This window comes from Gymnoscopelus braueri (assembly GCF_963280865.1).
Source record: "Gymnoscopelus braueri genome assembly, chromosome: 9".
Lineage (NCBI taxonomy): Eukaryota > Metazoa > Chordata > Actinopteri > Myctophiformes > Myctophidae > Gymnoscopelus > Gymnoscopelus braueri.
In genome coordinates, this window is record NC_137610.1 from 21,457,807 (window position 1) to 21,469,986 (window position 12,180).

General features: G+C 41.6%; 2 protein-coding genes across 2 annotated transcripts in view; both read left to right on the forward strand.

Moving 5' to 3' along the window:
- The first annotated feature begins 224 nt into the window (after nucleotides 1-224).
- unc45a (unc-45 myosin chaperone A) lies at nucleotides 225-9,000 on the forward strand. Its single transcript, XM_080437001.1, has 19 exons — nucleotides 225-369; nucleotides 1,587-1,779; nucleotides 2,155-2,330; nucleotides 2,612-2,701; nucleotides 3,328-3,495; nucleotides 3,857-4,025; nucleotides 4,320-4,490; nucleotides 4,721-4,892; nucleotides 5,193-5,493; nucleotides 5,607-5,701; nucleotides 5,807-5,948; nucleotides 6,152-6,292; nucleotides 6,426-6,553; nucleotides 6,648-6,714; nucleotides 6,993-7,106; nucleotides 7,213-7,328; nucleotides 7,701-7,818; nucleotides 7,947-8,102; nucleotides 8,225-9,000. Exons 1-19 carry the CDS (start codon nucleotides 346-348, stop codon nucleotides 8,510-8,512), a joined length of 2,829 nt encoding a protein of 942 aa, XP_080293127.1. The 5' UTR covers nucleotides 225-345; the 3' UTR covers nucleotides 8,513-9,000.
- A 1,224-nt stretch (nucleotides 9,001-10,224) lies between these two features.
- rccd1 (RCC1 domain containing 1) overlaps nucleotides 10,225-12,180 on the forward strand; it is a 4,284-nt gene continuing 2,328 nt past the window's right edge. Inside the window, 6 exon segments of the mRNA XM_080438065.1 lie at nucleotides 10,225-10,512; nucleotides 11,139-11,343; nucleotides 11,575-11,657; nucleotides 11,659-11,741; nucleotides 11,878-11,971; nucleotides 11,973-12,000. Of these exon segments, the coding sequence (XP_080294191.1) occupies nucleotides 11,139-11,343; nucleotides 11,575-11,657; nucleotides 11,659-11,741; nucleotides 11,878-11,971; nucleotides 11,973-12,000 (493 nt within the window). The 5' untranslated portion in view covers nucleotides 10,225-10,512.

The window sequence follows — 12,180 nt, forward strand, 5'->3', positions numbered from 1 at the left end:
AACGGAAAATACGGGTACTTTTGAGGACCCGTACATAATTGAAGTATTTGTGGCCATCGAGTAAGTACTTTACATTTGAAATGTGAACGTTTATGTAGATGTACAGACTAAAAAGAGATAAAGTGCAAACACTATTTTGAAGATCATCAAGACGGTCATCTGCCATGACCGTCTTGCGATCCAAGTGTAGGCGGGGCTGGTACATAAGCGTCATCATCGTGCTGCCGACACCAGGAAGCATAACACATTTTGGCAGAAGTTTAATGCGTTTTTGTTAAACTACGGATTATAAAACTCACAGATTATTCCATCTGGCACAATACTGTGTCCTGAGACACACTGAAGATGAGCGCTGATGAAAAACAAAAGGTAAGATAAACAGCATACATACATAAACTAAAATGTGAAGTCCTTGCATTGATAATATCTCATTACACGTTAGTAACCTAGGCGATCACTCACTCACTCACTCACTCACTCACGCACACGCACGCACGCACCCACCCACACACACATGTATTTCATGTATATATCATATCATGTCTTTGTGGTCATGCTATAACGTTATTGCTGTTATTATATTCCCTCTTTTCTACTCGTGGACCCAGTGGTGTAAAGTAACTGAGTACATTTACTCAGATAGCCGATCTACAATCTGTGGTGATGTGACACATTGTGAGCTTGTACATCTGCTATTTTCCCAAAAATGTTACACATTTGAAAACTTGTGAAATGGGACACTACTTTTGGTACTTTAAGTACATTTTGATACCAATACTTGTACTTTTACTCAAGTACATTTTTAATTCTGGACTTACTTATAACAGAGTATTTCTACATTGTAGTATTGATACTTTTACCTAAGTAAAAAAATTTAGTACTTTTTCCACCACTGGTCATGCTATAGCTATCTGTTGCGAAGGCTTTCACTCACTTTCACATCATATGGGCATTGCTATTGTTACCCACTGAATATTGGTACTCCATATATGGAGCTATCCAACATGGAGCTCTAGATCAACCATGCCCAAATATGGAGAACTCCAAATAAGGAGTGTGTGATGTCAGACTTAGATAGGCATCTAAGTCTGACATCACAAACTCCAGATTTGGGCGTGGTTGATCTAGAGCTCCATATATGGAGCCGGCACTAGTGCTGACATCATGCTAATGTAAAACTCCATATATGGATATGGCTGACTCATCGTGACATCAGTGTGATGTCACGAGCACCCAGCCAAGCACTATATAAAGGGTGACCGTCACCCTTGAGATGCAGTTTGCGTTACACCACATCTACCACTATCCCCAAGACTAGAACCTTCAAGATCATCGACCAGCTCCCGCCAGGAGAAAGTCCAGCAACCTCTGTACGAACCAGGATATTTGCCCTTACAACTCAAATACCTCTACATGGTACAGGTCTCCCTAGATCCATACTCATTCTTAATCACCAGGGTTCACATCTCCGTTAAGTTCTTATCGGACACCACTGCGGCGGGTCCTACACTTACAGAACCAGTCTCTTTGAGTACTATTTTATACTATCATTATATTGTATTCCCTACTCGTTTCTTTCCCTGTAGGACCCTGCAGCAATGAGAGAGGAAGGGAACAGGCTCTTCAAGGCAGGAGACATGCCGGGTGCTATAAGCTGCTACACCAAGGCATTGAAGATCAGTGATGGTGGAACAGAGACTGGTATTCTCCATCGCAATCGCAGTGCTTGTTATCTCAAGCTGGAGGATTACAAAAAGGCAGAGGCTGATGCCTCGAAAGGTGGGAGATGCATATTTTTTAGTCTTTATTATTAGACCGAATGCACACCCTTCCCCCAAAAGACAAATCAAGGCTATCGTAGATGTATTTTATCGAGACTGACTTTTGCTTTCGTAGATGCGAAAGCAAAAGTGAAGCTCATAAGCCCAATAATATCCCCTGGCCAAGGGCAGATTTCCTCTTGCATGAGCGGCAGCCATTTGGTTTCCTATGCTAGATACCCGGATTGGGGATTGTAGCTTTAATACAGTATAGATGCACCAGAAGCGATTGCATTGTCTTTCTATTATATTATTTGTTTCTGTCAATGTGTGAAATGCACACTTTTATTAAAGTGCTGTTTAAATAAACACAACTTGTCTTTACTCCACACAGCTCTGGATACTGACCCGGGTGATGTCAAAGCAAGGTTCCGCAGGGCTCAGGCTTTTCAGAAACTGGGTCGCCTAGACCAGGCATTTATGGATGCACAGAGGTGTGCTCAGCTGGAACCCAAAAACAAACCATTCCAGGATCTCCTCCGGTCGTTGGGAGCACAAATCCAGCAGAAGGTGATGTTTCTTTAAATATAAAATGTAATTTAGATAGCATGTTATGTGGACTAGCCAGGTTCATTTGTAGACCTGTAGTGTGTGTATAGTTTCAATCTACAGATGTATTTATGTATTTAGTTCTTGGTTTACCTATGATCCTAGATGACTATTTCTATGCATTTGATGTATTGCCTCGTATTTACCTGCTTACTGTAAATCGCTCTGGATTAAGAGCATCTGCTAAATTGTAAATTGATGCGCTTTTGTTAACAACTGTCCTTTTCTCCTTTACCCTGTAGTCGTTGCAGCTAAACTCCACAGATGCTCGTGTTCAGCAGATGTTCTCCCTCCTCTTAGATGCATCTGCGACAGAGTCTGATAGGCAAAAGGTAAGGTTCCTCCTAGTAAATAGTACAATCAGTGTAACACAGTGTTAGCTAACTAACTAACGAACTAACTATCGAACTAACTAACTAACAGTAACCCTAGTAATAGAAACAATGATACTACAGTATAATACAGTCCCTGCTGCTCAGTAGAAAACAGCAGTTGTATCACCAACTACAAAACAAAGACCAAGTGTACCAAGTGTTCCTTTCCAGGGGAAAATCCACTGGTGTTAGTGTTAACTCTCAGAGTATACAAATGGAACCAAATGGACCCTTAAGGGTCTGTAACTCCAAGAGTATACAAATGGAACCAAATGCGCCCGTATGGGTCCATTTGGTTCCATTTGTACACTTTAAACAAAAGCCTAGTCAGACCAAAGTTTGTGATGATGAGATTAAATTGTTGCAACAGAATCACACAAACTATGGTTTGCAGCATTCTAAAAACTGGACAGTCCACATCAAGGCGACGAGCGGAGATCATTTACCGTTTCAATTGGACGTATTTTATATATATTAGATACATATCTATGTATATCTCAGGATCTCAGGCTTTTAATCTGTTATTGCACTGATTGTGTGATTAGATTTGGACCTCTCTTTCATGTCTTTATCCTTTAATTTAGGCTGCCCAGAACCTGGTGGTGTTGTCTCGAGAGGACGCAGGTGCTGAGCAGATCTTTCGTAATGATGGAGTGAAGCTGCTTGAGAGGCTGCTGGGTTCCAAGCAGGAGGAGCTGGTGCTGTCTGCTCTGAGGACGCTGGTGGGCTTGTGTACAGGGCATCAGTCCAGAGTAAGTATTTACTGATCATAACTTTTGTTGTAGACCAGCTGGAATGTGTGCCTAACAAAACGCATATCATTCTTAATGTTCTTTCTTATACCGCTGTTTGCTGACAGATGGAGTTGCATTTTTCGGCCAGATTGTAGATCTCAATTGCCAATTGATCGATTCAACAAAACAAATTGACAAAATTTGTCTGATTAATCATTTAAGCCCTATCTTATGTCTATGTTGTACAACAATAGTGAAAATAGCTTGTAGATGAGCAGTTTCTTAAATGTATGTATTACAATTTTTTTTAATATAATCTGTTAAATCGATTTATATACATTTTGATTAACTGTTTCACCCCTAATTGTCATTTCTCCAGACCATGGCCATAGTGAATGAGCTGGGAATGGAACAGCTGTGTGCAGTCATGGGATGTGAGGCGTCCACTGTGTCTCTGGCTGCCTGCCACCTGCTGCAGGTGATGTTTGAGGCTCTGACTGAGGGCATGAACCGAGAGATCAGAGGGAAAGATGAGGCCATCCTCCCTGGTGAGATTGGAATCTAATGATGCACATATACGTTTAAATATCAAAACCTGCTGTTTGATGTGACACTGCGGCTAAAAGAAGAGCCACTAGATTCCACAACAGCTTCAGTTTTCTCACCAGCATTAGAATTGTCTTCTTCAATAGTGTGATTTTTAGTAGTGTGAGTGTCTAAATTGAAGTAAAATTGACTTGTGGATTTGGAGAAACTGAAGAATTCTGGCCTTAAACTTATTTCAGACCATTTATCTGTTTGACATATTTTCTGCATTCTCCATCTCTGGAATTTTGATACAGAACCATCCAAGGAACTGCGGTCCATGTTGCGGCACCTGTTGGAGATGATACCAGCGTCAAGTGTATCGGGCCCTGGCAGAGACAGTGCCATAAACCTCCTGGTCAAACAAGTGCCTCGCAAGTCCCGAAAAAACCCTGACAACTCCGTCACATTATGGGTGATAGATCAGGGTACGTGACAAACCATCACACATTCTTGAATTCCTCAAATTTTCTTTCTTTGATGAATACAGTGAATACAGGGAGTATGCACTATGAGAATACCTTGTTTTTGTGGTTATATCGAGTCAGTATTTTATGGGAATTCAGCAAAAATAATTCTTCATCAAAGATGGACGGTCATTTGGTAGATATTATGAGAGTTTACCTTTATCAAAATATTCCTCTATCTCCTCCTGCAGGCCTGAAGAAGATCCTGGTGGTGGCAGGAACAGTCCCTGAACTTTCAGAAGGACCACCTCTCACAGAAAACTCCCACATGAGCTGCTCTGTGTTGCTTTGCAAACTGTATGATGACCTTAACAGTGACAAAGAGAGGGACAACTTCAACAAACTATCAGAGGAATATGTCCAGTGAGTTTACAGCCCACAATTCCTTGTTGGACAAAGCAGAATCCTCTCTGGAGAGCTTTTAGACTAGGGTGACCAGACGTCACGGTTTGGCTGGGATTGTCCTGATTTCAAGCCGTGTCCCGACAAATGTCTCAAACACTAATATGTCCCGGTTTTCAACATTCGCTACAAAAGTGTCCCGGTTTGAGGGGCTGAATATATGGTCACCCTATTTTAGACTACAGTGCTACTCTGCTGCAATGATTTATGAATGGGGAAATGTTTGACGACTAATAGAGTTACAACTGTTTTTCTTTGCAGACAACAATTCAGCAGGCTTGATCTGGAGAGCAAGCTGCGGGCCATCCAGACGGTGTCGGTGCTCCTCCAAGGACCCAGCGACGTGGGGAACAGAACTCTGGAGATGTCAGGAATGATGGATGCGGTTATAGCTCTCTGTGCCTCCAAGGATGTAACCCACCAGCAGGTAGCAGTGGAGGCTCTTATCCACGCTGCAGGCAAGGCCAAGAGAGCGTCCTTCATCACAGCCAACGGCGTGGCACTTCTGAAAGACCTCTTCAAGACGAGTGAGAATGACAGGATACGTGTGAGGGCACTAGTGGTAAGAGCTCCAGAAAAGCATCTCTAGTTTTACGTTCCACATCGAAGGTTAGAGCAAAGAATACAGTAAACGTAGTTGGAAGTAATTGTGTTTTTGGGGGTTGTGTGACACAGGGTTTGTGTAAACTGGGATCTGCAGGAGGGACAGATTTCAGCATGAAGCAGTTTGCAGAGGGATCCACGCTGAAACTGGCCAAGCAATGCAGGAAGTATGTTCTGGATAATATCTAGAAATGTTATTTCAAAAAATTCTAAGACATGTCATGTCCTGTTTTCTTGAATGTAAAATAACAGATGATATGTCTCTGCTTCAGGTGGCTATGTAATGAGTCTCTATCGGCATCCTCTCGTCGGTGGGCGGTAGAAGGCCTGGCATACCTCACATTTGATGCTGATGTGAAGGAGGATTTGGTGCAGGACAAGAATGCTCTTCAAGCCATGTTTGAACTAGCCAAGGTTGCACAGTCTTTGCATTATGATCATTGCAAGTTTTTGTAGTGATTATTTCAAATATATATATATATATATTTTGTTCCATTGTGAATGTTGAAATGTAGCATAATAGAGTACCATAATTGACACCACCATTTGCAAAAAATGTCTGCATTTGTTTTGACACTAATGGCGTGACTAAATATTTATGCTTTACGTTCTCGCAGTCTGAAGACAAAACGGTGCTGTTTGCAGTGGGCTCCACATTGGTGAACTGCTCTAACAGCTACGACGTGGAGAAGCCAGACCCTCAGATGGTGCAGCTGGCCGAATACGCAAAGCAGCACATCCCAAAAGAACACCCCAAGGTGCTGTCATTTTTATATCGTAGACACTTGGTTCTCTGGGAGATCTGTGGTTGATATATATATATCAATGATATGCAAACTCACAACGTGTTGCATTGATTGCAGTTTCAACAAGTTCTGTTTCATCTGTCAGGATGCCCCTTCCTTTGTGGAGAAGAGGTTGCTGAAACTGCTGCAGGCTGGTGTGGTTTCCGCGTTGGTGTGTATGGTCAAACAGGAGAGTCCTGCCCTCACAGACTCTTGCAGGGAGTGCATCTCCAGGTAGGCATCACATAACTGTAACTGGCCGTCCTCTCCTTTCAGCTCCTCTCCTTGTCTTTGCAGGATTTTATCCATTTTCTATTTCTCACTGTAGGGTGTTCTTGGCTTTGGTGGAGCAGCAGGAAGAACGAGGCACGGTGGTTGCACACGGCGGAGGAAAGGTTAGAGCACCCTGATCCATTATTATGCCACCTAGGCATACACCTTGTTCAATATGGCTAACTGTCAGAATAGAAGTAAATAAAGCAAGCACATCCACAGCTTAAAAAGCCAGGTGCTGGGCAGAAGCAAATATCACAAAATAACACACTGTATCACAGTCCACACACCGTATCAAGCTCCAAAGGTATTATTTATTACCACCCCGGGCGAGGTGGTAATAAATAATACCCTTTGGAGCTTGATCCAAACAGTTCCTGTTGATCTTTTGCCTCTGCAGGCTCTGATCCCACTGGCATCCGAGGGCACAGATGTTGGAAAAGTAAAGGCAGCACAAGCCCTGGCAAAACTTGTGATCACTACCAACCCCGAGATTGGATTCCCAGGAGAAAGGGTGAGCAGGGGACGCTGTAATATTTGCCACTTCAGTTAAATATATTGGTTAATCTGTTTATAAAGCCCTAACTGAGAAAACATCTTGCTCTCTCTTGTGTTTTCAGATTTATGAAGTGGTGCGACCCCTTGTCAGTCTTCTGACTCTGGAATGCACGGGGCTACAGAATTTTGAGGCTCTCATGGCCCTCACCAATCTGGGTGGAATCAGTGAGAGGCTCAGGTCAGCCACTAGGGGGAGGTCTCTCCTTAGAACACACACACACACACACACACACACACACACACACACACACACACACACACACACACACACACACACACACACACACACTGTATATATACATTGACCAGCTTAATAGAATGAGAATAATAATTGCACTAGCCAATCAAGCCTCCTCTCTGTTTGTTCAAAAGGTACATACTGTAATAAGACAACCTGTGCGTAATAAAAACACAAAAACTTCCCTTTCATGTTAAAATAACCATTTCCAATGGTTACCGGTACATTTCTCATGGATAAATTTTTCCCACCAACAAGATTTACATAAATATTTAGAGAGTTTGTGTTTAATGTTGGAACACGGTTTCACAGGCAAAAAATCATCAAGGAGAAAGCTTTACCAAAAATTGAAGGCTACATGTTTGACGATCACGACCTGCTCCGAGCGGCCGCCACTGAGTGCATGTGTAATCTAATTCTGAGCACCGAGGTAAGACGCACGCAGGAATCACTGAGCTTTGTGATTTTCAATTTGTGGAAAAAGTTAGTTACTGTACATAGTAAAATATGTTCGATTTTGACTGTGTAATGGAAATGTGGCTGCTCTTGGTGCTCTAGGTGCAGGAGCTGTTCCTGGCCAAAGAGAATGACCGTCTGAAGTTGCTTGTGCTCTACTGTGGAGAGGAGGATGAGAGGCTTAGGAAAGCTGCTGCAGGAGGTCTGGCCATGCTGACTGCTCAGCAGTCTGAGATTTGCACTCGCATTCCTGAAACCGTAAGTAAAGAAGGAGGGGGGGGGGGGTGTACTGTAGAGCCCTGCGGGACTCTGGTTGCAAAGTTTTAAGGTTTGTGTGTTTAAGAGTCCCTTGTGAGTTTATTTTGTGTCTTGTCTTTCAGACTAGCCAGTGGCTAACGATCCTGCAGGCCCTGCTTCTAGTGACAACGGTGGACCTGCGTCACCGCGGGGTCGCCATCGTTCTCAACTTGATGCAGGCAGAGAAGAGTCTGGCTGAGACACTGATGGAGAGCGAGACGCTGGAGATCCTCTCTGTCATGGCCAAGGGAGGACAAGAACAAGAGGCTATCTCCAAGCTAGCTCAGGGCTGTCTGGACACGGCTATAGAGTACGGCATCATTAAGAGATCAGAGGAAGAAAATGGAGAGAAGGTCCTAAGGACCAAGTGACAGTGTGTGGACATGGGTTATTGGAGTGCACAGATACTGTACCTATTGCAAAAATAACTGGGACCATAGGAATTATTTCCTTTACCAGCTTTGTCACTCATTCTGGGTGTGTATGAATTATTCCAATGCTGACATGTCTTACGTCAACACCAAGAATCATGAACTGAGTATTTTTTTCATAATGAGGATTTGTGAAAAGTGGTTGTGAAAAGTCTTATATTGACAACTGCTCGTGCCTGTTTTCACTAGAAACATGTTCATCAAGCACAAGTGTTTCATTCCACTTGGAGACCAAAATATTTTTACCTTGTATTCCTGTTCCCCCTGATAATAGGTATAGTCACACTATGCATATTTACCCTCTGTGACGAATATAGAATTATGTTTTGTTTTTTAAATAATTTATACTCCACACTACATTTCCAACATTTGCTGTTTGCATTGTAAACTTAAAGCATAATAAAATTTGTGAAGCTGCTATTATTTCACTCATGTTGAACTCTGTTGTCACTGCATAGACCTTTTCACACTTAACATATCGTTGCTGTCGGGCAGAAACCTCATCTCCATATTCTATACGTTTTTTCGTAAATTAATAACCTACTTGATCATACTACAGCGTCACACAAAAGCATCAAAAGTAGCAGATCCACAAACTCTAAACACGGGATCTGCTACTTTTGAATTTGAATCCTGAAAAGTAGGCCTACGTTTTGGACATGTGAGGTTTCCACCCGACAGACGATAAGCATTATAAATGGGTTTACTTTATTTCCTTTTGCAGTTTGTGAATATCAGCAGGCGAGATCAGATCAGAGTTTCTCAAATGGGGATATGTGTACCCCTAGGGGTATGTGGAGGTACAGGAGAGAAAGTGGAAAATGGAAGAACAACTTTAGAAACTCTCACTCTCACTCTTTAGAAATACTCTCAAATGATAAAACATTGATAAACTTTGATTTGTAAAGTGTTCAACAACAAAAACGTAACTATTACAAACTGTTATTGAATAGAAAGCAATACTTATTTGCACATTGTTTGATATAAAAAATAAAAACACTGAAATGTTATGTTCACAGTTTAAAATAAATCTACTCTGAAGTGGCCAATTCACTCAACTCCACTTTAGTAACTTTTGCTGTTGGCTGACATCATAGAGTTAAAAATAAGGGCATCATTTGGCCCCAAAACGGGAGAAGGGGTAAAAAGCAGCGTTGCCATGTCTGCTTATTATAAGCGACTTTGGTCTTACTTTTCTGTAAAGTTGCTTGTAAAAATTGGTAGTTGCGGGTTTTGGGCTTGTTTCTAAAGTGTACTTGCTTATTTAGGCTTGCTTCCAAAAACAATTATTATTATTTAAACCAGTGGTTCTCAAATATGTTCATGAAAATGTTTTGCATTTCTTGTGTAGATAGATTGTTTCAAAAATATTCCAAATATTCCACATTTTATTACAATATTTTTTGAAAATAGATCTACAAGCTCGCGACACGTTATGAGCTTGTAGATCGGCTATTTATAAAGTGCTCATGTGGCCTAGTTGCTTCTTTTGGGCTTGTTGTCCTAGACCTGGTCGCTTATTTCGCTCACAAAACATGGCAACGCTGATAGCGTTCCCTAGCAACGCCACTGGCAGCAGTAGGTGCGCATGCGCAATCCATACCACCATATTCAAAGGGGTATAAACTTTGCGGGAAACTGCGCTATGAACGATTGCATCATTGCAAACACCGGCGGCTGTATATATGCAGGAGATTAATAAGTTGCACCGATGAACTGGTTTGGATTTGGTTTCAACGCTTTCGGACAAATATGTGATCATAATAATGAGAAGTTAAAAGGAGACGAGGGTTGTAATACGGTCAAGGTGCTGATTCCAACCAGTATTGAAGACCATGTGGATGTGGATGCATCCAGATGTCAACAAGACACCCACAAGAGAAGAAACATTAGTCTGATCAGAGCCAGTTGGAGCCGGAGAGCATCTGTGTATTTAGAAGGTAACAGACTGTTTATTACAGCCTATATATATATATATATATATATATATATATATATAAATGATACCAAATAATAATAATTATGATTGCATTTTGGTAAAAGTTAGAGAGCCTGCATTCCAGTGGTGTAAGAAGTACTCACATTTCTAATACGTAAAAGTATCAATACTACCAGGCATGTAGAAATACTCTGTTACATGTAAAAGTCCAGTATTAAAAATGTACTTGAATAGAAGTACAAAAGTATCGGCATCAAAATATACTTACAGTACCAAAAGTAAAAGTACTCATTCATTGTGCAAAATGTCCCACTTCAAGTTTTCAAAATGTTAAGTGGATATAATGGGTATAATGGAAGTATATATTTCGGATGTATATATAGGGGCTGAAGTGGTTAATTCATGTTTGGAAATAATAATCAAAATCTACAAAGTAACAAGTAACTAAGAATTTCAAATAATTGTAGTGGAGTAAAGGTACAATAAAGAAAAGAAAATTGGAAATACTCAAGTAAAGTAAAAAAAAAAATGCCACAAAATTGGGTACAGTACTTGAGCAAATGTACTTAGTTACTTTCCACCACTGGTGTATTCTAAAATGTATCTTATAATTGACTTTTTGTCTAGATGATGGTCGTGTGTGCCCTGTCGGGGTTTGGCTCAGGAGGAGGAGGAGTGACAGATGCAGGTTGCCATGGATGCAAGGATGCTCAGATAAGTGAAGAATATGTGACACTGGCTTTCCCAGATAGAATAGAGTCCTGGAAAACCGAGGACAACGACAAGACACCTGTTTGGAGCATGGACATGAAAACACAGTCAGAGGAATCAGGTAGCCTATACTCTCTAATTATATTATCCTGAATTTAACTCTGAGAGTGTACAAATGGAACCAAATGGACAGTCCACTTGGTTCCATTTGTACACTCTGAGAGTGAGTAAATTAAAACTGAGGATTTTATGAATTTCGTATTTATCTAAATATATGACATCTAGCCTACTAGAGTTCTATTAAATGATAATATGCATTTCAAACAGTCTATTCTCTGTTTTCTTATTGTAGAGACCTCACTTCATCTCCCATTAGTCCCAGGAGGATACATAGCCGCAAAACCTCCCCTCTATCGCCCTCTATCTCCTCAGCTGGAAGGCCGTCCGTCTAGCACTGGGGGCCGATCATGCCTTACTTCTCAGTGCAACTGGAGCTATGTACACCTGGGGGACAGGCAGGTAAAGAAAGGCACAAGTCGGACATGATTTATATTATATTTTTAGGTATTAGCCCTGAGTGCCTAGCTTTAACAGACTGTGTTGTTCAACCTGCCATCATTTGTGTGTTTGTTTTTTATATATATGTTTTTCATAGCCACGGTCAGTTGGGGCATGAAGTTCTCAGTTCTGAGCAGGAGCCCAGGGCGGTTGAGGCTCTCTTGGGGTTGCCAATGCGCTTTGTGGCTGCTGGGGGGCTGGCACTCTGCCTGCATTAGTGGTAAGACTAATGCCTCATCTATGCTCCGTCGTATGACGGTGGCGTGCGCACATTCAACAGTACAGTACAAGTAGGTCGGCTATGTTCGGCTGACGATGATTAAGTGTAAATTGGGCTTAAGAGTAACAAAGCATATAGGTTTATGCCCAAAAAGGAATGCATCAGGGGAATTAATGTAGA